The sequence below is a fragment of the Lontra canadensis genome, unplaced genomic scaffold (genome assembly GCF_010015895.1).
Source record: "Lontra canadensis isolate GAN:19392208 unplaced genomic scaffold, GSC_riverotter_1.0 scaffold27, whole genome shotgun sequence".
NCBI lineage: Eukaryota > Metazoa > Chordata > Mammalia > Carnivora > Mustelidae > Lontra > Lontra canadensis.
In genome coordinates this window covers 1,261,881-1,283,570 of record NW_022631021.1, presented here as the reverse complement: position 1 = coordinate 1,283,570, position 21,690 = coordinate 1,261,881, and the positions used below count along the sequence as shown (strand labels likewise).

The window sequence follows — 21,690 nt, the reverse complement described above, 5'->3', positions numbered from 1 at the left end:
CTGGGGACTTGGAGCTAGCATCTCTACGGTGGGTTGGAGGCAGATGGAGAAGAGGAAGGAAGGACAGAGGAACTTGGAGGAGTCACCTTTGGGCCCTCCCACACTGGAGGCCTCGGGAGCAGGTGCCTCCTGGGGCAGAGCCCTCTCCCTAGGGCCCGTACACTCACGGGCGATGCAGATGGGTGAGGCAGTGCAGAGGGGCGGCTGGCATTTGATACCAGCCTTGATGGCCTTGTAGAGCAGGTAGATGAACCCAGCACCTGTGGCCAAGCCCACTACACTTTTGCGGATGTCCATTTGCCCCAGGTACTGGGGGATGCTCATACCCATGTCTTCAGTGTGGCCTTGCGCCCGGGTGGGAGCGAGGCCCAAGGCACCTGGTAAGGGCCTTCTGGAACCAGAACTCTGGCGGGGCCAGGAACCAGGATACCAGAATCAGAACCTGGGCAACAAAGGAAACTGGGGAAACGGAATGGAGGGTGGTGATCAGGAAACGGGGCAACCAAGAGTGCTTGGAAGGGGAAAAGATTCGTCTTCAGAGGCTGTTGGAAATGAAGCTCAAGACTCTAGGGGAATAAAAAGTCTGGAGGGGGGGAGCAGGAAGGTCCTTCACATCCCCTTTCCTTTAGGGGAAGCAGGTTGGTTGGGTCCCGGCAGGCAGTGCTAGACGCTGCTTTCCTCCATTAGAGGGCAGCAGAGGCCCAATTTCTGGCCTGGTTCTTTGGGAAGTTTCTGGGAGGGGTATTTGGGATATGCCCATAGGCAATACCTTTCTCTCACTGACGGACTTCCCATCTTTGATTTCCTCACCATAGATCCACTGCTGGGCCTCGATGTGCTTTGCAGGCAGGGCCCCCTTCCATCAAGGGGAGCACTTCATAAAGTCCTGCAGTCCTCAGGCAAACCCATCATTTTCGGCAGCTGTAGTTCCCCTGTAGTAGGTAATATCTACCCGTCTGGCCAGAAGCTCTTGAGGGCAGCCCTCTCCGCATCTCCAACATCCGGTAGAGTCTTGCACTTAGTAGGTGCTCAAATCATGACTTCTGTCATTCTTTGAAGATTTGAGGGCAGAACCATGACAAGAGATCTGGGTACAGGGATTCCAGGCCCATTTGGCCAGTGTGACCCTGGAGGAGGAAGGGACTGCCCCTGCCTGGGTCACAGTCTGTGACTGTTCGCAACCTGGGGGGATCCACATTTATCATTCTCTAACTCCAGGATTACAATCTGGGTAGGTGTATGCCTTTCCATGATGGGGACCTAAATCTGGGAGTACCACAGTCCAGGGCCCCGCACCCTAGCGCCCAGCACGCTGTCCCATTCAACCCTACAGGACGAGATGAGGCTTGAGGCCCCCCGGGGAGTCAGAAAAATGCCACTATCCCAGAAACATGAGAATCCCGCTTTGGAGGACTTGGTCTCTCTCAATAGGATGGGGCAGGTGAGAGCAGACCCTTCTCTCTTTTCCCCTTCCCTGCTTGTCCCCATACCCTGCAGCCTCACCTCCTCATACAAAACAGGGAGGTGACAAGTCCCAAGCCAGGCTCAGGCCCAGAACCAGCATGGAGCATTGTTATGCCAGAAGAGGGCTTTACCTGCCTGGCTTTGAGCTCCTGTTGGACGGTTCTAGGCCCTGGGCTACCTGGGCTTGAAGGAGGTGGGGAAGTAGGGAAACAGTATCCTCAGGCTGCTGCAGCCGGCAAGCCCTGCTTGCCCAGAGCCTTCACCCATCACACCCCAGGATGTAGGCAACACTCCCAGGTGGCTATTCTCTTTCCTTCCTCTCTACTGTTCCTGGCCCTCCTCAAGGTCATTCGTAGCACTCTCCCCAGCCCCGAGGTGGGTGACTACTGCAAGGAGGGGTAACAGAAGCCCTTGGAGGTCTCCAGCTGCCATAAAACCACCTGTCATGACCTATGAACTCCAGGAAATGGCTGCCTGCTGGGACAGCTTTAGGTTCTAAGGCTACCCTAGTGGATCTGAGGATAGATCCTTCAAAACAAGGTTCCTCCCTTTCTCTGGGGTAGCACCCAGAGCGACTGGCCTCTCCAGTCCATGGACTTGATTCTGCAACCCTCGTTTCCTAAGCAAATGCAGCGCTTACCTGCTTTTTAAAGGTTTCCGAAAAAGTTCCTTCTTGGCTTTAATCTAACACTTTTCTGCTACACCTAAGGCCCACTTCTTTTGGTTCTGCTCTCAAATGCTGCAGAGGGATGGAGAGGCAGAGGCCATGCCCAGAGTGACATTTTCACTAGTTTATAGCACAGTGAAAAAAACAAACAGAGGGAATTCCATTTGTTGGTGTGAAGTCAATGACTGTCCCTCCTTGGGAATGACTGCTTTTTATTTAGATGAGTTCTTTCTTATTTTGGGAATTAAAATGCACTTGCTTTTATGAAATGATGATGCTAATAGATGGTAGTTGTGTTTTGAATGTTCTTAGGGTGCCCAAATGAAAGCTGCAACTTTGCAGGAATGTGGCAAAGATCTGGAGTCACTGACTAGAGAGAAGTCTGAGATTCCAATTACACACACTGTCAGCCTCCAAGTTTCTTACCTGCCTTCACCAAGGCAAAAAGTCCTGGGCTGCCTGACAACACACCTCTCTGTCATCTCCCCTAGCTTTCTACTTTCAAAGCTGTTGTTCCCATCACTGGCAGGTGCAATTTAGTTTAGTGAAGGAGAGGGTGGGCTCTAGCCAATTACCAGGGTTCAAAACCAGTTCAGCCACTTAGTTTTGTGCTTTCTTTGTACCTGACTTTCCCTACCTGTAAAATGGGAATAATAATGTCTGTCTCATGGGGTTGTTTGTGAGGATCAAGTACTTGAAACCACCCAGCACGTACAGCTCATCAAATGTCAACTGTAGTAATTACCATTACAAGCAGGTTTCACCTGGACAAAAGTGTTGGGTGTGGGAAAGCAGTGAGTACACAGATGGTGGGCCTCAATGACACCTGAAAGACACATTATTCATCGAACCTACCCCTCCCACTCTGCTCTTCTTCAGGCTAATCAGTCCCAGCAACCCTAACCCATTTAATTGCCTTGAACAACTCTGGAGCCCCCTTTAAAGTCCTCCCCGCAAATACTTATCAGCCTATTCCCCACCTATGAAACCTCAAACTACCAGGCTCTGGTAATGACTGTTTCAGCCTAGTTAATTAGAAAAGCCTAATGTGGGGTGCCTGGGTGGCTCAGTGGTTAAAGCCTCTGCCTTCGGCTCAGGTCGTGATCTCAGGGTCCTGGGATCGAGTCCCACATCGGGCTCTCGGCTCAGCAGGGAGCCTGCCTCCTCCTCCTCTCTCTCTCTGCCTGCCTCTCTGCCTACTTGTGGTCTGTCTGTCAAATAAATAAAAAAAAAAAAAAAAAGAAAAAAAAAAAAAAAAAGAAAAGCCTAATGTACTATTGGGGGCCTACGGTGCAAAACACAGTGCTAGGCCATTATGATGGGTGACTCTAGAAGGGACCGGCGCTTGAAGCCAAGGGGAAAATAGAGTATTCTATAATGAAAAGCTCACTGGAGTCCCGAAGGGATTGGGTTTGGGCAAATTCCATAATCTGAGCCTCAGTTTCCGCCTCCGGAATACGGGTCTATTGACACCTACGGGAAGTGCCGCTGTCAGACTGAATTTGAGAACCTATGTTGTGACTCTCGGTGAACACGGGGCAATTCACACGTGTGAGCCCCCACCCTGCCCCGGTAGAAAGCCAGAAAGTGAAGAGGCGAAAGACTGGGGGTGCCGCCCGCGCCCTGACGTAGACCCACACTCTCCGAGACCGTCCCCTCCCAGCTGGCGCTTACCCCGGCCCAGGAACCAGATTCGGGGGCCTCTCGGTAGCTCGTTACTCCAGCGAAGGCGTGTGGACCGGGAGGAACGCAGCGAAAGCACTGGGAGAGGCGCCCCCAGAGGAGAAGGGCCGGTGGGGGGGGGCGGAGGCCAAGCCTTTCCCCGCCCCGGGCCTCCCCTCCTCTAGCTCCCCCACCCTGCCGGACTACCTCCTCCCCAGGCGCGCATCCGGCGGCGGGCACAGGATGTTCTTTCGCTCCGTCCCCCACCCCCCGCCCCCGCTCTCACTTTCCCTTCGCTCCCTTCCCCCCACTCCCGCTGCGCCTGGAGCCGGCACCTTGTTTAACCCCTTCCCTCCCGCGCTTCGCAGCGCCCCGGCGCCCCTCGGGCTCCCACCCTTCCCGCCAACCCCCCAGGACGCGGAGCGTGCCTAGGGCTGCCCGGGAAGGGGGGGGCCTAGGCTGAGCGCCCGCCCGCGTTCTCCGGATCCACTGGCCCGGCGAGGGTGAAGGGGTGATAAGGGATCCCAGAGGCTGAAGCCGGCATTCTCCGGACCCCAGCCAGTTCACCGGCGCCGGGAGGGCTGCGGGTGGGGGGCCGCCCTAGAGCGAGCCACGCGTCCGCGGTGCGCGGGAGGGGAGGGGGGTAAGCGCGCAGCCAGGTGGGCGTGGCTAGCTCCAGGCCCGGAGGCGGGCGGTAGGTTCGAAGACCCCAATCTCATCCCTTCCTCTAGTCTGGGTATGTAGGAGCCAGGGCTCCGGGAGAGGATGGAGAGAGATCACGCCCCTCACGTACACGTCACTGTTTCCACGGCAACCAGGGCGGGGGAAGCGAGCTGGAGAAGACTTTCGAGAAAGGAGGCTACCAGAGGTTTTGGGACCCGGGTGGGGGTGGGGTGGGGAGGCGGCGGGGGCGGGCTTTTCAATCTGCTTCTCCATTCGCTGCTGCAGCACGAAACTGAAGGGAGGACCGGTTCTGCTCATTCAACAAGCGCTCATTGAGCTTGGGCTCTATGGGCGTCCTAATGCTTAGGCGCTGGGCTACGGTGCCTCGGGATCCGAACCCTGCCCTCACCCGTCATTGTAAGTTAGGGTAGGATGGCCTTGCGCCCCGGGTCAAGTCTGTGGAACTGGTGTAATGATTAATAGTGTCCTTTTTCACGCTTAAAAGTGTTCCACTATGGAGGGGACTAGTTACGGAACTTTGTCTCCCAATACCGGAAAGACTCCGGCCATACAGGGAAGGAAGACAAGCCATTGTCTGATCACTATGCAACAGGCACTTTCTTGGCCCTTTGTATTATCTGTGTTATCTTTGCCCCTTGTCTGCAAGGTAGGTATCACTTGCGACTTTTTTAGATGAAGAAACTGGCTCAGAGAGGTTGAGAGACTTGCCCAAGGCCAAACAACCAAGTATTAGAATCCAGATCCAGGTTTATGCGCCCTCCAAAGTTGGAATGTCCTACCTTATGCTTCCTTCTCAAATTAAATAGATTATATTAAATACGTAAATGAGATACTATATAGATTATAAGGAATTTATAATCTATGAGGTTGAAAATATTACAAGACAAAATAAGCAATAAAGTAAAGAGATTGAAAGCAGCTCATAAGGCTCTGAAGGAAGCTGACAAAATGATCAACATTGGGTGGAAATGATCAGAGCCTTCCTGCAGGAGGTGGATTTTGAAGGATCATGGACATCAGACCAGGGACCCAGAGCTAGGCAGGCTGGACTCTCCAACTGTGAAAAGACCCCTCTATAAACCCAAAGTCACTGGTTGTGCCCACTCCCCTTTCGGCCTTCCACCCCCTTCAGTGGTTTTCTGCTCCCAGTGGGCACTCAAGGGCTCTGCAGTTGGCATTTGGCACAGACTCCTTGATGTTAACTTGGATGTCCGCTTCTCCCTTCCCCACCCTCTCTGAAGATTGGGTAGATAAAAAATTGTGACTTTTCAAAACAGAAGGCCTGAGCAAGTACCAGGAACCAGCAGGCTCAATTGGAATGAGGAGGCCGAGTCAGGAGAAAAAAAGTGAGAGAGGAGCACAATCAAGTGGGTTGGTCACTTGACTAATATCCGCTGCCCTTCTGCTATGAACTAGGCCCAGGGCTAGACTCTGTGATCTGGGCATACCACGAATGAGCCCAGGTCCCCTCATGTGGAACACACAGCCGAGAGGCTGGTGTACCCAGTGCGCTTGGCTGAGGAGTCTGAAGTTGAAAACATACAGTTTTCCAGTAGGCTAGTTAGGAGAAAGGAAAAACGTGGGTCAGAAAGGTGTGGCAGAGGCTGTGGGAATTTGAGCCAAAGGTGGAACCTCTGGGATAGAGAGGAAGAAGTGGATGAGAAAAATAAGGAACAATACATCTTGTAATAAAAGCAACAAAGGGAGGAGTTTGGGCATAGATCAGGTATAGGATGGTGAAGGAGAAAAAATAGTTAAAAATTAACCCACCTTCGGGAGCCTGGGTGACTCAGTGGGTTAAGCCTCTCTGCCTTTGGCTCAGGTCATAATCTCAGGGTCCTGGGATGGAGCCCCACATTGGGCTCTCTGCTCAGCAGGGAGCCTGCTTTCCGCTCTCCCTCTGCCTGCCTCTCTACTTGTGATTTCTCTCTGTCAAATAAATAAATAAAATCTTTAAAAAAAAATTAACCCACCTTCATGGTGAGTTTGGGGGATGGGAAAGTCACCGTAGGTAATGGGGAAGAGCTGGTGTGAACGATATGAAGATGAGTTCAGCCACTTCCAGGTCATGTGAGGACAGGTGTCCCATAGGTAACTGAACTTGGAGATAATGGGCTGCCTTGTGAGAGTGTCCCTGTCACCGTGGGTATGCAGACAGCTTCAGAACAATGACTGACCTGGGATATCATGGACAGATTTCATACATTAGGTAGAAGGTTGGAGCTGATAACAGTTAAGGCACCTTCTGGCTGGGAGATTCGGTGAGCACTGGCTGGATGAACACGTATATGGGAAAAATGACTGTCTGTGTGGGAAGGGGGTCCATGGCCCAGACCTGCATTGGCATCCATCTTCTCAGAGAATGCCAGAGATGCCATCAGATGGCCCAGGGGCATGAGGCCCAGGTGAGGCGCTTCTGCTGCCTGGGGTCCCTCCCCCAGCCCCACCCTCCAAGGCCCTGGAGCCCAGGCCTGTGCTGGCTGCCAGGGCCTTTCCTGGAACTCAGCAGAGGACGGAGCCCCTCCCTGCCAGCTCTGGCACACTCCAGGCACAGCGTGTCCCCTGGGGCACCTAGCAGACACCCCAGGAGGCTAGGGTGTGGGACAGATGTACGCCTCCAGGAAAAGTCCAGCTCTGGGCTGTCATCCTCACAGTGGCCCCACCAGGACAGCAGGCCCAGAAGAGGAAGGAGTAGCTTTGTGGCTGGGTGGCAGGATTCATGGGTCTTTGTTGTGGCTTTGGGTGGGAGGGTGGGTAAGGCAGAGAAGCAGGGTCTCAGGCTTCAAAGCACCTCCCCACCTGCTCTCCCTCCCTCTGAGGAAATCTTCAGGGGCCTAGTGGTTTTGAGGGGAGGGGACAGGAAGAGACTCTAAACTCTGGGTCAGCCAAGGACAGAGGTGGTGGAGATCTTCTTGCCCTATATCCCATTTCTCTCAGCATCCTGTTCTTGTGCTCCCCACCACCCTAGGACAAATATCTACCCCCACCTGCAGGATGATGAGTTCCATCCCCCATACCAAGACCTCCAGAGGTCTCCCAGAGTGATGGGCTTTGAAACGGTAGTTGGGACACCGAAGCTGTAGCCCAGACCACACCTGCCCGGTGGCACGAGGAGAGCGCCTCTCCCCAGGGCGGGGGGTAGGGGGAGCCGAGCCTGCTCCGCTCGGGCTGGGGGCCCTGTGATACTGGAAACGCAGGGGCGACCAGGCAGAGGGATGCGCAAACGGGCCACGTGGAGGTCCCGCGCGGCAGGCAGGAGCGGGAGCCGGGGAGCCGGCTGTGCGCCCGCCTTCCCCCTCCAACCCCCCCACCCCCAGTTCGAGGGAGCCTCCGAGAGTCGGGTCGTCGCTGACCGCAGGCTGCAAGAGCGGTTGATCTGGTGAGCGAGCACACCCACTTACCCAGCTGCTGAGTCAGGCTGTTCTCGCTCCCCGCTCGCCCGCCCGCTCGGGACATTGTGTTCCAGCCCCGGCGCGCTGGCACCGGGCCCAGGCGCTCACACCAGCCTCCTCGCCCTGTTTGTGCTCGCGGCTTGCGCTCGGCGCGCAGCCTCCCCGCCGACGCGGTCTCGCCGCCGCCGCAGCCCTGCAAGTGCGCGCTGGGGCCCGGCCAGGGGCGGCCGAGGGCCGGTGCGGAGCCCCGGGGACGCGCGCCCTGCCGGGAGTGGGGGTAGGGAGAGCCCTCCAGCCTTACAGCACTCAGACCTCTCCATCCCCCACCTGCACCCCGCTGTAGCAGCGCAGGCGTGTGCGGGGCCCAAGTAGCACAGTTGTGGGGGTAGGCAGGTGCTGGTAGCTCCCCGAGGGAAAAGGAGCAGCCCGAGCTGCCGCCCGAGCCCCACCAGCGCTCGGTACGGTCTGGAGGAGAGCGGCGAACGCGCCAGCCCCACACTTGGAAAACCTGGGACGCGGTCACGTGACAACGGAAGCCCGCTGGAGGGGGCCAATGCGCGCGATCCCCCGGAGGAGCCTCCTCGTGCCTCGGACCCCTTCCCCGACCGCTCTTCACACCAGCCTGGAGACTCCAGGGATTCCCAGGGGCTGGCGAACCAAGCCCGGCCCTCTGGGACAGCTTGGGAAACCCCTGGCGGGACGCCAGGAGTACGAAGAGCCCGGGAGTGGACGGCGAGGTGGAGGAGAGGACCCCAAACTGGATCCTGACCCCTCCCTTTGTTCCAGCCCCAAACCCGGATTTACTCAGAGCCACGTTTTCTCTTTACCCATCCGTCTACAGAAGGACGTCATCGAGTGCAGTTCCTGAAGGTTCCACGTCTCCAAACCGAGCCGGGGACAAAGGGCTTGTCTCCCGAGCACCTACCATATGGAAGGCTCTGTGAGGTCCTGCTAAGGACGTCATTAGAAAGTTGAAGACACAGTTCCGAGAGCCCTTTCATCTCCCTCCTTCCCACCTCGGCAGAGTGCTGTGCCATTTCTCCTGCCCCGAGTGCCCATCCTCCTAGTCTACCCATCCTTAAGCCCCAACCCTTAAAGCCTGCTTGAAACAGCGCCAGCCAGATCTGATTCCTCTCCCCTCTGAATGCCCAGCATATTCAGTCTGTACCTTTCTCGCGGCACAGCCTGTGGCCTCATATTCTAGTGATCTGTTTACTAATCTTGTTCTTCTAACCAGATCAAAAAGTCCTTGAGGTCCTTGAGGCAGAAACAAAGTCTGCCTTTTCGAGGCCTCCCCCCATCACTTGAGCTCATCCCCCACAGGCCAAGCTTGGCACTGGAGTTGATGTTCAGTAAATGTTGGGTGTATTGAAATGATTTCCTGCCCTTGGGCAGATTGCAGACCAGTGGAAGAGACAAACACAGAGCTCGTGAGGTTAAATAATAACCCAAGGCAGCAGGTGGTGAGTACCAAACGTTAAGAGCTATAGGGACTCAGGAAGGAGGTGGTGATATGGGAGAAAGATCCCAGGAGGTTCTAGGCCTTGAGCTGCGTGTGCGGAGGAGGAGAGACGAGGCGTGGAGGTGACTCATGCTGGTTGACATCACCATAAGCCAGCCTCCGTGCTAGCCACTTTCCATGCATTATCTCTAATATTTCGATGGGGGGAGGAGGGTAGGTTTGGAAGGAGTGGAGGGGCTGGTGCCCAAGCCAGACTTGCCCAGAGGTAACCAGAGCACAGAGGCATCCTGGGATCTGAGCTCCCCACCCTCCATTCCCGGGCACTGCCTGTTCCCTGGCCTGCCACGCCTGCACAGTACACCCAAGAGAGCTGCCCAGCACTGCCCAGCTCTGGATGCACTCTGGTCCCACCCCGGTGAACAGCTGCCTGTGTGATCTTGGGCAAGACACTCCCTTCCCTACACCTCACTGCCATCTGGACCTTCCTTGCAGCACTTAGGCTTACAGGCTGGGACTCTGTGAGTTAGTGTTCCCAGTGATGATGGCCACCTCCCTGTGTTACCTGGGCTGCTGTGGCTGCCTACATCCACCCTCCCCACCTCCCCACCCCCCCACCCCCGCCGCCAGCCCTCTCACCCTCCCCCACTCACGGCTCCCTCCCTGTCTGGAGCTGCTGAGAGGAACACTGGGTACAGAGTGTGAGCCGGGATAGTAGGTTTCCTGTGGTTGCAAAAGGAACATCGGGACTTTCCCTGTGGTGCCCGAGCTGTGGGAGAAGTGGGGGAGGAGGAGGCAGGGCCAACCTCGAAGGAACCTCTGCTTCTCTTCCCTCCCCTCCACAGGGCTCCCAGCTCTCCAAAAGGCTGGTACAGTTTGTTACGCTGGGGCCGGAATGTACCGTGTGTTTCATATGGCCTCTGTCCAGTCCAACACCGGCTGCTTTATATTTATACTTCCTTCTTCAGCTGTGGCATCCTGCTGGCAGTCAGTCACCCCTGCTCTCATCTGCCCACCTCCCACCTGGGCCCTGCACCCCACCATGAGTCAGTCCTTGGGTTCTAAACTTTTGTGAGAGGGTGGAGTGGGGTGCAGAGAACACCCTGGAAGACAGAAGTCGGACTCCAAAAGGGTAAAAGCCCCAGTCCCTGTTCTCTCTTCTATCACCCAGCCCTGCAACAGCCTCCGAGGTCATGGACCCTCCAGTTTGGGTCTGATGGTTCTCTGGGGCCTTGAGGTTGATCCTCCGTTCCTTGCCCCTCTTGTTTACCCAAGCACTTCAGAAATATTCTTGAGCCTGGCTGGACAAATGAGCAACAGACTCTATTTATGTTGCCTCCCCAAAAGCTTGGCAGACCTCTTAATCCATGATCCTCCCCCATCAGTCATAGAGAACACGGCAGAGTTGGGGTGGGCGGGAGATTGGAATCCCCCCCCACCACCAGGAATCACACATTCCTAATAGAAGCTGCAAAATGGAATTTGACACTTGGTGACTTAATGATTTTCTGAGTCATGACCAGTTTAACTTCCTCAAAGTGGCTTCAATGTTCAGAGATTGATCTGGCCTTCCTCCCCCGGTAGCCTGTGATATTATTATTCACAATAATAGCGAATATCGATTGCTACCGAGGACCAAGCGTTGGGCTCTGGGCTTTATACACACAAGCTCATTTACTCTTTGCAACAGCTCTGGGAGGTGGATGCTATTGTTAGCCTCCTTTGACACTTAAGGAAACTGAGGCTCAGAGAAGTGACAGAACTAGGATTCACGTTTAATTCTACCATCAGTGCCAGTATTTCTGTTCTGCCAGATTGCTTAGATCATGTGTCTAAATTGTAAATCCTCCATTTCTCAGGCCTCCATTTCTCAGAGTCTTATTCCCTTCGTCCTCAAATGATTCCAGGAACTCTGCCTCCTTGGAGTTCATACGGCTTGCGGTATAATCTGATAGCCAGAAAACTGTTTTCAGCCCATTTGACAGGCTGAAGTGTAGAGGCCCCAGAGGACACTCAGTGGTGGGGCTGGATGGTCAGGTTTGTTGGCTGAGGGCATCCTTAGTTGTCTCTCAGCCAGCTGGCATGCATGCCACCACCACTCATCCCCTCACCTGGGAATAAACTTTGCCTTGTCGTATTGATCTGGTATCAAATCCAAAAAACCAGAGGCTGAGTCTCTGAACTTGGGTCTGTCTGCAGCACTCGGTGACATAGGGGCATGTGAACTTAGGTTCCTCCCTTAGGACCCATGCACAGCTGGACTTCAGGAGAAATCACCACTGTTAGGTCAATCCCTGGCATTTGTATTGGACTGTGTACATTTCCCTGACATGTCCTAACTCAGTGTGATCTTAACGTTCCTCTAAAGAAAGAATAGTACTTGCCTTCCTGATGGGCAAACAGGCAAGAGCGGCTCAGTTGCTCACCCAAGGGCAAGAAGCTAGGTTTGTGACTGTGATATCTTGGGTGCCGTGTTTCATAACACAGGGCCTCTTCTGAGCTAAGAGAGGAAGAGTTTCTCAAGATGTCCCCAAAATCTCGTGACATGTGTCCTTTCATCCAGCCCTACCACCGGGGGAAGGGACCAGAGCACCACATTGCCCGCACCACCCTTATCTACCCCCAGAGGCTGAAGCAAGTGCACCAGACATCCTGTAGTGAGTCGGCCTGTCCCAGTCTCTGGCTTCCTGTCTTCTGCGGCTCTCATGGGCACATTTTGTCCCCTCGGAGCCCAGTTCTTCCTCTTTCATCCTTCTCTCTGTCTTTGCTGAGAGCCCTGTTTATATGCCTCCATCCATCTGTGTTTGCTTTTCATTTTTGTTGTTTACGTGTTCATTCTCCGGGAAGTGTCCTAGGGTCCCCTCTGACACCGACTTGTTTCCAAGGAAGCCATTCCTAACCCTACCTTACCCCTTTCCTCCACCTTCTGCCAGTGTCAGACTGCTGAGCTTCATGCATTAATGAGGTACTTAATGAGCACCTACTGTGTGTTCCAGGAATTGGGTTATTTCCTCAGGACCCAAAGTCTAAAAGCTGTGTCTGAGCATCTATTAATCGCCTACTGTATGCACCGGGCACCGTGCTTCATCCTGGGGTGCACCAAACCTAGTCACTGCCCTCAAGAGATCTCTGGGCTACTTGGGAAGCTGAACAAAAATACATCATTACACTGCCTGGGAAGTTGGGGACTGGGTGTGTCCAGAGGGGTCAGGGAGGACCCCTCTGATCTGAGAGGAGTTAGCCAGGCAGAGCCAGGGTGCAGGATGTTCCAGGTAGAAGTAGTGTCTATAAAGGTACACTGGTGTGAAGCAGACTGTGTTTTCCAGTGGGCACTTTGAGTTGTTTGGTCTGGCCTGGACATGGAGTGCAGGTTGGGGAACCCAGGGAGACGAGGCCAGAGACAGGCAGGCCCAGATGGTGCAGAACCTCATGTTCCAGTAAAAGGGTTGACCTTTATCCTGGAGCAGCCAGAAGCCCAAGCAGCCTCATGGCTCCCTGCAGCCTGGGAGCTCCAGAGCTGGGCCTGGGCCAGGCCCAAAACCCTCTCTCGAGCCCTCAGTAACCCACATTTACTGGGGAGCCTGGGTGGCTCAGTCGTTAAGCGTCTGTCTGCTTTTGCCTCAGGTCATGATCCCAGGGTCCTGGGATCAAACCCCGCATGGCATTGGGCTCCCTGCTCAGTGGGAAGGCTGCTTCTCCCTCTCCTACTCCCCCTGCTTGTGTTCCCTCTCTCGCTGTGTCTCTTTCTGTCAAATAAATAAATAAAACCTTTAAAAAAAAAACCACCCCACATTTACTGCCCTTTGGCTTAGTGAGGCCTGTGAGAGAGTCAGACACTGGAAAATAATGCTGGTTTTAAAATTTAATTTAATTTAATTTATTTATTTGACAGACAGAATAATGTTGGTTTTAAAGCACAATCATTCATTCATTCATTCATTCATTCATAAATATTTAGGAAGCTCTGATGTTTGCCAGGCGCTGCTTTGAGCATTAGGAATGGGTCCTTAAACCCTACAGAGATCCCAGCTCTCAAGAAACTTACATCCTTGGCAGCTGGAAAGGGAGGATAGGCCATAAACAGAAAAACAAATGAAACAAATAAATTAGCAAGATAATTTCAGATTGTAAAAACAGAGTGCTGCTGTTGGGGGTAATGGGGTAGTTTGGGTAGTCAGGGAAGGCTGCGCTAAAGAAGGTTACATTTGAGCTGAGACTGAGATGACAAGAACAAACTGGTATGTGAACATCTGGGGCTGAAGATTCCAGGCACAGGAAACAGCACATGCAAAGGCCCTGAGGCAGTAAGGAGCTTAGAGTTTTCCAGGTTTAGAAAAAATGCTGGGTTCAACTTTATTACTCTACAGCAATTCTATGCAAGGATTATTGTACCCATTTTGTAGAGATTGAGACTGAGGCTCAGAATGGTTACATTTCTTGGCCAAGGCATAACTGGTGGTAAAAATTTTGTCTCTAAAGCCACTGTGTGTGTGTGTGTGTGTGTGTGTGTGTGTGTGTGTTTTAACCAAAGTATCAAGTACAGTAACCGTCCAGTTTCCAAAAATTTGTCTCATTGTTCTCTGGACGTTCATCATGGGCATTCTCTATTCCAAATCACGACTTTGAGCCCTGTCTCCGCCATGTACTACCAGTGGGATCCTAGGACAAGCACTTCATCACCATAAGCTTCAGGGTCATCATCTGTAAATAGGCAGAGTAATAATTTCAGTAACACAGGCTTGCTGAGAGGATTAAATAAGATAATCCATGTAAGGCAGTACAAAGCCTGGAACACGACACACATTCATTTCATTCAATTCATGATAGTTTTTTATTGTTACCTTTGGAAACTGAGGTCACCTGTCGAATGGTCCCGTGGCCACGTGAAGCCTCTGATGCCTCAGACAGCCAGGGGAGCTGTGGTCAGTGGGAGAGCAGGAGAGGGGAGCCAGGGGTGCCCTTAGCCTGTGCTCAGCCGCTTACTCCTTGAGCTGGGATCCCACACTGACACTTCTTGTACTTCCCGTTTCCAGGGAAATTCCTCGCCACTGGACCGCACCCGCCCTTGAGGACCTCCCCATCTCTTTGGGCAGAGCAGAAGCCAGAAAGAGCCGGGGACTGGGAAGTGACAGTCCTCAGCCCTGTGTGTGCCAGGAGCCCCTAAGGGGCAGGCGCCACACCGGCAGGAGGACAGGCCCACCCCACCCCCCGCAGAGGCAGCTGGGTGTGGGCTGCTAGGACAGAGCTCTTCTCAGACGAGGTTGGGACCCCGTGGAGTACGTGACTCCTGCCCTTTCAGCCTACATGTTCCAGTTAGCAGGAGAGAGACCCCTCCCCATCCATCTCCAACCTTCCCCAGCTTCCTGCTCTGCTGGAAGGCCCTGTCAGCGCGCGCACGCACACACACACACACACACACACACACACACACACACACTCTCACACAATTCACACTCACAACCCCCTTCCAGGCACCCCTGAGAGGACCAGCTGCAGCTGGGAGATGCGGGTGGGGAGAGCACTGCCAGGGTTCTCAGATCCCCAGCCTCCTTCTCCCACCCCTCCCTCGCCCCCAACTGCTGAGCTGCTTCTAGGTTTAAAGCAAAACATGGTTCTGTCCTTCCTGCTGCTCGGTGGCAGCAGCACTGCCTGGGATTATTTTTAGCATGGATGTAGGGAAGGCACATTTCTCCTTGACTTTCACTGGGGACATCCCCCATCCCCCAGCCAAGATTTGGCCTGGGGAGGCCAGTGCGGAAACCCCCCTCCCAGAAAGGGGAAATGGGTGTGTTTTCTGTTCCTTCAGCTCACCAGAACGGGAGCTGTAGTCAAGCTTGGGGTTGCACTGATGGGAAATTCTAGGTTCCAAAACTCATGGGTTCCACCCCATCTCTGTCTCTGTGTCTGGGGAGCAGGAAGTGCACAGTATGTGCAGCCAAGATGCCCAATCTGTGGGTGCTGGGGCCCAAGGGGTGCCACTTGGTTCCAGTCAGCACTGTGGACTACATGGGGGTTCCAAGCATTCTGGGTGATGTTCACACGGGTGCTTGCTTTATAATTCATTAAACTGAGCAGGTCTGTTTTACATATTTCTCTGTATCTGTGTCTTTTAATTAAAAAAAATTTTTTTTAAGTAGGCTTCACACCCAATGTGGGGCTTGAGCTCAACACCCTGAAATCAAGAGTCCCATGATCTACTGACTAAACCAGCCAGAATATGTGTCCTTTAGGTGCTAGCATTACTTTATTGAGGAATAATCTACATACAGTAAGAGTACAAATCTTAAGTTTACAGCTTGATGAACTTTGACAAGTGTGTAGACCTGAGCAACCATCATCTAAATCAAGATTTTGAACATTTTCCATACCCCTGTATTCTCTTGTTCCCCCTCCTAGCCAGTCCCCAACCCCCCGGGGGGGGGGCAAGCTCTATCTGATTTCTACACCACAGGTTGGTTTTGTGTATGCACGCATATTTGTGTTTTAGAAGGTTGTAAGAAATACAGCTGCTATCATAGAAGAGGGAAATGGGCAATACAATCTTTAACATGAAAAGGGGGGCCTCAAAATAGAAGGGTTATTTCTATTTGAAAAAAAAAAAAACAAGGAATCACTGGCATGGGAAACTGTAGATTCCAGGGCCAGCCCAACCTCTCAGGATTGGAACAGGAGGTCTGGGGACACTTCTCAGAGCAGACAGAGTGGAGAGAGCAGGAGTGAGGGAGAGGCCTGCCAGGGTTCCTCCTGGGTCCATCCAGCCCCTTATTTTGCATGAGGTCCTTGCCCCTCCCCCAGCCCCCTCACTACAGCAGTTTTCAGCAAGGCCAAGGCTGCAAGGAAGGGCTCTCTCAAGGGCAGCCGCCCAGGGACAGGGAGAAGTCAGGGCCTCCGTGTGGCCAGATTATTTATCTCTCTTGTTCTCCCTTCCACAGTCTTTTGCCTCCTTCACTCTATGTCCTGCCCAGGGAGAGGCTGAGGCTCTCAAGGTAGGGTGGTACCAGAGTCATGGAGCTCATCATTCTTTCCTTCCTTCATTTAAAAACAATGATTTGAGGGGCGCCTGGGTGGCTCCATTGTTAAGCATCTGCCTTTGGCTCAGGTCATGATCCCAGGGTCCTGGGATTGAACTCTGCTTTGGGCTCCCTGCTCTGCGGGGAGCCTGCTTCTCCCTCTCCCACTCACCCTGCTTGTGTTCCCTCTCTCGCTGTGTCTCTCTCTGTCAAATAAATAAGTAAAATTAAAAAAAAAACAACACAAAAACAAACACTTACTTGAGCTTCTGCTCAGCACTGAAGAAAGGAGGATGACTAAGATAAACGTCAGTCCACAGGGAGTGACAGGTAGCATTCCCAGCTGAGGCAAGTCCTTTCACCCCCTTGACGTTGGAGATCAAGGGCTCAGAGAGGCAAAGTGACTTGTGCTATATCACACAGCAAGCTGCTGACAGAGGGAGGCGAAGAACAGGGCCTCCCTACTGGGGATGAGAAAGCGAAGGAAGCAAAATCAGCAGCCTGACACTCCCTGGTTTTCTTCCCTGCAGGCTTTCTGGAGTAGCAGAAAGAGCACTGACCTGGAAGTCAGGAGACCTCATTTCTGCTTCTAGGTCTTAGAAGCACGTCCTTTCTCTGGGCCCCAGTTTTCTCCCATATCCAGGAGGAAGGCAGCCTCCAGAAGAGATTTACATTTCCTTCAGCTCTTGTTTTCTTGCTTTCTCGAATGTACCCAGCATTTCCCCGCCTCAGTGGCTTCGCTTGCGCTTGCTCGCTTGCTCGGGTTTCTCTGCCTCTTGGAATGCCCCTTCCCCCTCTTCCTCTGATATTCTCCCAGTCATCTGTGACCTAATTCACATGCTGCCCCCTGAGGCCCCCACAGCATTTGGGATCTATTGAGCAGTGGCCCTATGTCTCTGCTATCAGAACAGACAGAGCCTCCCTCATGCTGCAACCCTCCCGCCCTAGGGCAGGGCCTCTCTGCCAGGAAGGCTGCTGTTTTTGTCAGCCACCCCTGGAAGAGTGGGGTGAATTCTGCCCCCCCACAAACCCCCCTTCCAATGCACCTCTTTCAACTTCCCAAGATGGAGCTCATCCTTCCTCAGAGTCTCTAAGAGATGGTGCCTTCCTGCTAGGCAGTTAGCCCCACCTGGGGCATCATACTGAGGCACTTCGGGCAAAGGCAGCCACCCTGGGAGGTGACCCCAGGAAGCACAAGGACAACCAGGGCCTCTGCGGGAAGAACGGCTGCCCCACCTCGAACGGCTGCCCCACCTCATCTGTCCCGTCCTCCTTCACAAACACCTGGGAAGAAATCCTCCCTCACAACAAACATACCGCTCCTGTTCCCACAACCACACCCAAACCCAGTCCTACCTACCTGCCCACAGAGAGACCAGCAGCTTTGCAAAGATGCAACCCTCTGCTCCCCATGCCCCTGCCCTGGGCCACACGGCGCATAGATTTATTACGCATGCGCACATGGACGGGACGTGGTCACACACGAACACGCGCACGCGCACACACACATACACATGCTGACATGTGTATACATACACGTGCATACACGTGGATGTATACATGGGTAATATGAGTGAATGCGTGGGCAGGCCGTGGTGCCCACATGGGCTCCTCGCCACCTTCCTCTCTCAGGTGAGCCAGCTCATCCTTGCCAACGGAGGATCCTCCGGGGCAATGTGGGGTGAGGACAGTGCTCCATTGTTGGCTTCTGGCTGCCTCTGTACTTCTCCTAAACTAGGCTCTTTTGTCTTAATTTCTCTTACTGATGAATGACTCTATGGGTAGCTGAGGCGTGGTGGGTTCTCTATGGGCAGCACCTTGCTTGGCTGGCTGACAGGAATGGGGGCCCGGGGCGGGGCGGGTAAGGTTTCCATCACTTATGTGAACAGATGTCTCCAAGTAGCCATCGTTTTGCGGGACCGACCGGAAGATGTGAGGCTGATCTCATTGCTTTCACTGGCAGGCCCTTGCCTCCATTCCACCCATTCTTCCCGTTGCTACAGGGGTCTTAGGCTCATAGTCTCTTCCCACAGAGAGGTAGGAAGGCTTTGAAGAGGGCTCAGTCCCAAGGTTGATGTGGCACCTCTGGGCCTGACAGCAGGGTCCTAGACAGGCTGGCCTAGGACCTCACGTGGGGTGGGGGGCTTCTCTTGGCCACTTCCAGGGCAGCGCAGCAGCAATCCAGAGAATGGTGAGGCAGAGTGGTTGCATTTGACACAATTACCCAACCTAGGGGTTGGGCAGGGAGCAAGCTTGGATTCCATGAAACCCAATTCAGCTGGAGTCACTGGGCACACAGCATGGGCCTAGCAAGGTGCTGGGATGGCTGGGGACGGTGAGGGGGTAGATACAGAAATGAATAAGATACAGCAACTATCTTCTAAGAGTGCATGTGTGCCTGGGTCTCATGGAACTCCACATGGGCGGAACAGCCTGGAGAGTGGAGCTGAGGGGCCGCCCCAGGTCTGTCCTCCCCTACACTATCCAGTCAGTCGCCCGTCCCCTGGGTGATTCTTGTTCCATCCTTCTCATGCATTCTCTCCTTTCAGTGCTTACTGCCAAGGTTTCAGTATCTCTTACCACCTCCCTCCGGGAGCTTCTAATTGGGGGAGGGGTTCTCACCTCCAGTCTTGTATCATCCCTCACTCTGCTGCCAGAACCAGCTGCCTCAGACACACAACTGATCTGTAACTGGCTCGCCATCACTATCAGAACGGAGGTCCGAAGGCCTGACAGGGGAGAGTCAGACCTTTGTGCACAGCACGTGTGACCCCTGCCCATCTCAGCCTGCCCTCAGCTACACACTAGGTCCCAACCTCCCTGCTCCCCTATCTGGCCATGCTGGTGTACACATCTGAGGCTTTGCATGTGCTGTTCCTATTGCCTGGAATGCCTGTCCCCTCCTTGACCTAGCAAGGACCTCCTCCTTATCTTTCTAGACTAAGGGGTCCTTTCTCATTCTCTCTTAGAACACATTTTAGGGGCACCTGGATAGCTCAGTTGGTGAAGCATACAACTCTTGATTTCAGCTCAGGTCATGATCTCAAGGTTGTGGGATCAAGCCCTGCGTCAGGCTATGCACTAGGCATGGAGCCTGCCTGAGATTCTCTCTCTCCCTCTCCCTCCGCCCCTCACCCCCCTCTCTAAAAAACAAACAAACAAAAAAAAAAACACACTTTAACATAATGCTGACAAATAATGACTTAAAAGCCAACATTTCTACATAGCAGGCACACTTCTGATTGCTTTATATATTACATATAAACAGATAATTCTATTTATTAGTACACATTAGCTCATTTAATCCTCACAACCTTGATAGATACCGTAATTATAATTTCCATCTTATAGGTGGGAAAGCAGATACACAGAGAGTTTAAGTGACTTCTTTACCTAAAGTGGCATGCCTGGGCGCCTCAGTCAGTGAAGTGTCTGCCTTTTGCTCAGGTCATGATCCTGGGGTCCTGGGATCAAGTCCCACATTTGGCTCGCATGTGCTCGCATGCTCTCTTGCAAAAATAAATAAAATCTTTAAAAATTAAAAAAATAATAAAGTGGTATGTCTAATAAGTGGTAGAGTGAGATTTACACGTAGCCATTTCAGCCAGAGTCTGTACAGTTCAGCTCTACACTATGCTGCTTCATTCCCTGTCTTACATATTTGCCAACTTATGTAGCTTTGAGCAACCAGATTCATTTAATGTTTGATGAATGAATGAATGAATGAACTCATTAAAATTTAATGCAGTGAAGAAGTAGGGCTCATCTTCATTCATGTAAGATGTCTGCTATGCCAAAGCTATTTTATTTCAGAGGATATAGAAAAAAAAATTTTTTTAAGATTATTTTTTTTATTTATTTGACAGAGAGAGAGTGAGAGAGGGAACACAAGCAGGGGGAGTGGGAGAGGGAGAAGCAGGCTCCCCTCTGAGCAGGGAGCCTGAAGTGGGGCTCGATCCCATGATCATGGGATCATGACCTGAGCAGACATTTAACATCTGAGCCACCCAGACGCCCCAGAAAAAAAATTTTAAAAATAGATTTTTTTAAAGATTTTTAAAAATTTTTTATTCATCTGGCAGAGAGAGAAAGAGAGCACAAGCGGGGTGGGGGGGGGTAGCAGAGGGAAAGAGAGAAGCAGGCTCCCCACTGAACATGGAGCCCGAAGCAGGGCTCTATCCCAAAACCCTGGGATCATGACCTGAGGTGAAGGCAGAGGCTTAACCAACTGAGCCACCCAGGCACCCCTTAAAAATAGATTTTGAGAGTAAAATCCCATACATCCTATTTTCATTTTATCTTCTTGTCTTTTACATGGAATTTATATGGATTTCCAAGCCCAAGTTTTTTCAAGTCAGTGAAGAGAGAGGTCCTCAAGACCTTCTAATGACCCACTTACCATGACCTCCTGCCCATGACACAGGCAGGTGTTGGCTCATACTGAGCGATCTCTGTGCTTAAGCTGCCAGGAAGCCAGATCCACTAAGTGACCTAATGCCAAGTGAATTATGGCCGATGCTGAAAGAACATCCTATCTCAGCACACCAGCCAGGGACAGAGTTGTTCCAACCAGGGATGTCTGTGAGGGATTTCTGGAAGAGGTGAGGTTTGAACTGAGTTCTTGAAAGATTTTGATAACTGGAGGAAAAGGAGAAGGACATGATTGGACCCCCGGGTTTGGTGGTAGGAAGAGTTGGGCAGCCAAGCAGGGGCAAGAGAGATGTGGCGGGAGGTGAGACCACCAGGCAGATAGGTAACCATCACCAACCAACATTTTCAGTCTCCCTATGCTCCCTTCTGAAAGGTGGAGGAGCTTAGGGGAAGAGACACAGCTCTGCCACTTGCTGGCTTGTCAGATCATTTACCTTCTCTGTGCTATAATTTCCTTAGTCTGTTTTTGAAGATTGAATTAGTGAAGACACATAAAGCATCTAGAACATGGGCCGACTTCCAATAAGTGCCTGGTGGACATTAGCGAATATGCATATTGTAGACAAGGGTCTTCCTAAGGATGCCAACTTCACTGGGTTATCCCTCTCTTAGGCCACAAGATTTGGCCTTCGATGCTACCTGTCTCTAGTACAGAGTTCTCCCCCAGGATGTGGTTCCTGTTGACCTAAGCCATGCCCTCTTCACCCACCAAATGCTTAAGTCAGTCTCCCCTCTTTCTCACCTGCCCACGTAGGCCTCTAGGCTGATACGCTGGCTTCTTGGGATGTGATTAATTCTGATCCGTGCTTGTTGGGCCTGGACAGGGAAGCAAAGCTGCAAAGAAACCTGAGTAAATGCTTTCTGGGAGTTCACAGGGCACAAGGCCAATTTCAGTTTGAGGGTCAGCCAGGTTCCAGGCAT

The 21,690-nt window shown here is 52.7% G+C and overlaps 2 protein-coding genes across 6 annotated transcripts in view; both read right to left on the bottom strand.

Moving 5' to 3' along the window:
- The window catches only part of ARMC12 (armadillo repeat containing 12), an 11,380-nt gene extending 9,282 nt beyond the window's left edge, over positions 1-2,098 (bottom strand). For 3 of the 5 annotated variants that reach the window (XM_032864321.1, XM_032864319.1, XM_032864322.1), the window contains exon 1: positions 87-2,098. In XM_032864321.1, the coding sequence (XP_032720212.1) occupies positions 87-330 (244 nt within the window). In that variant the 5' untranslated portion in view covers positions 331-2,098. The remainder of the gene's footprint in view (positions 1-86) is intronic. The other 2 variants (XM_032864320.1, XM_032864323.1) reach the window with 1 other exon arrangement.
- On the bottom strand, positions 313-21,690 carry LOC116871756. The gene is made up of 5 exons (XM_032864576.1): positions 21,512-21,690; positions 7,879-8,690; positions 3,806-3,892; positions 2,877-2,957; positions 313-459 (listed from the first exon to the last, which is right to left on the bottom strand). The coding sequence occupies exons 1-5, from the start codon at positions 21,688-21,690 to the stop codon at positions 335-337; spliced, it is 1,284 nt and encodes a 427-aa protein (XP_032720467.1). The 3' UTR covers positions 313-334.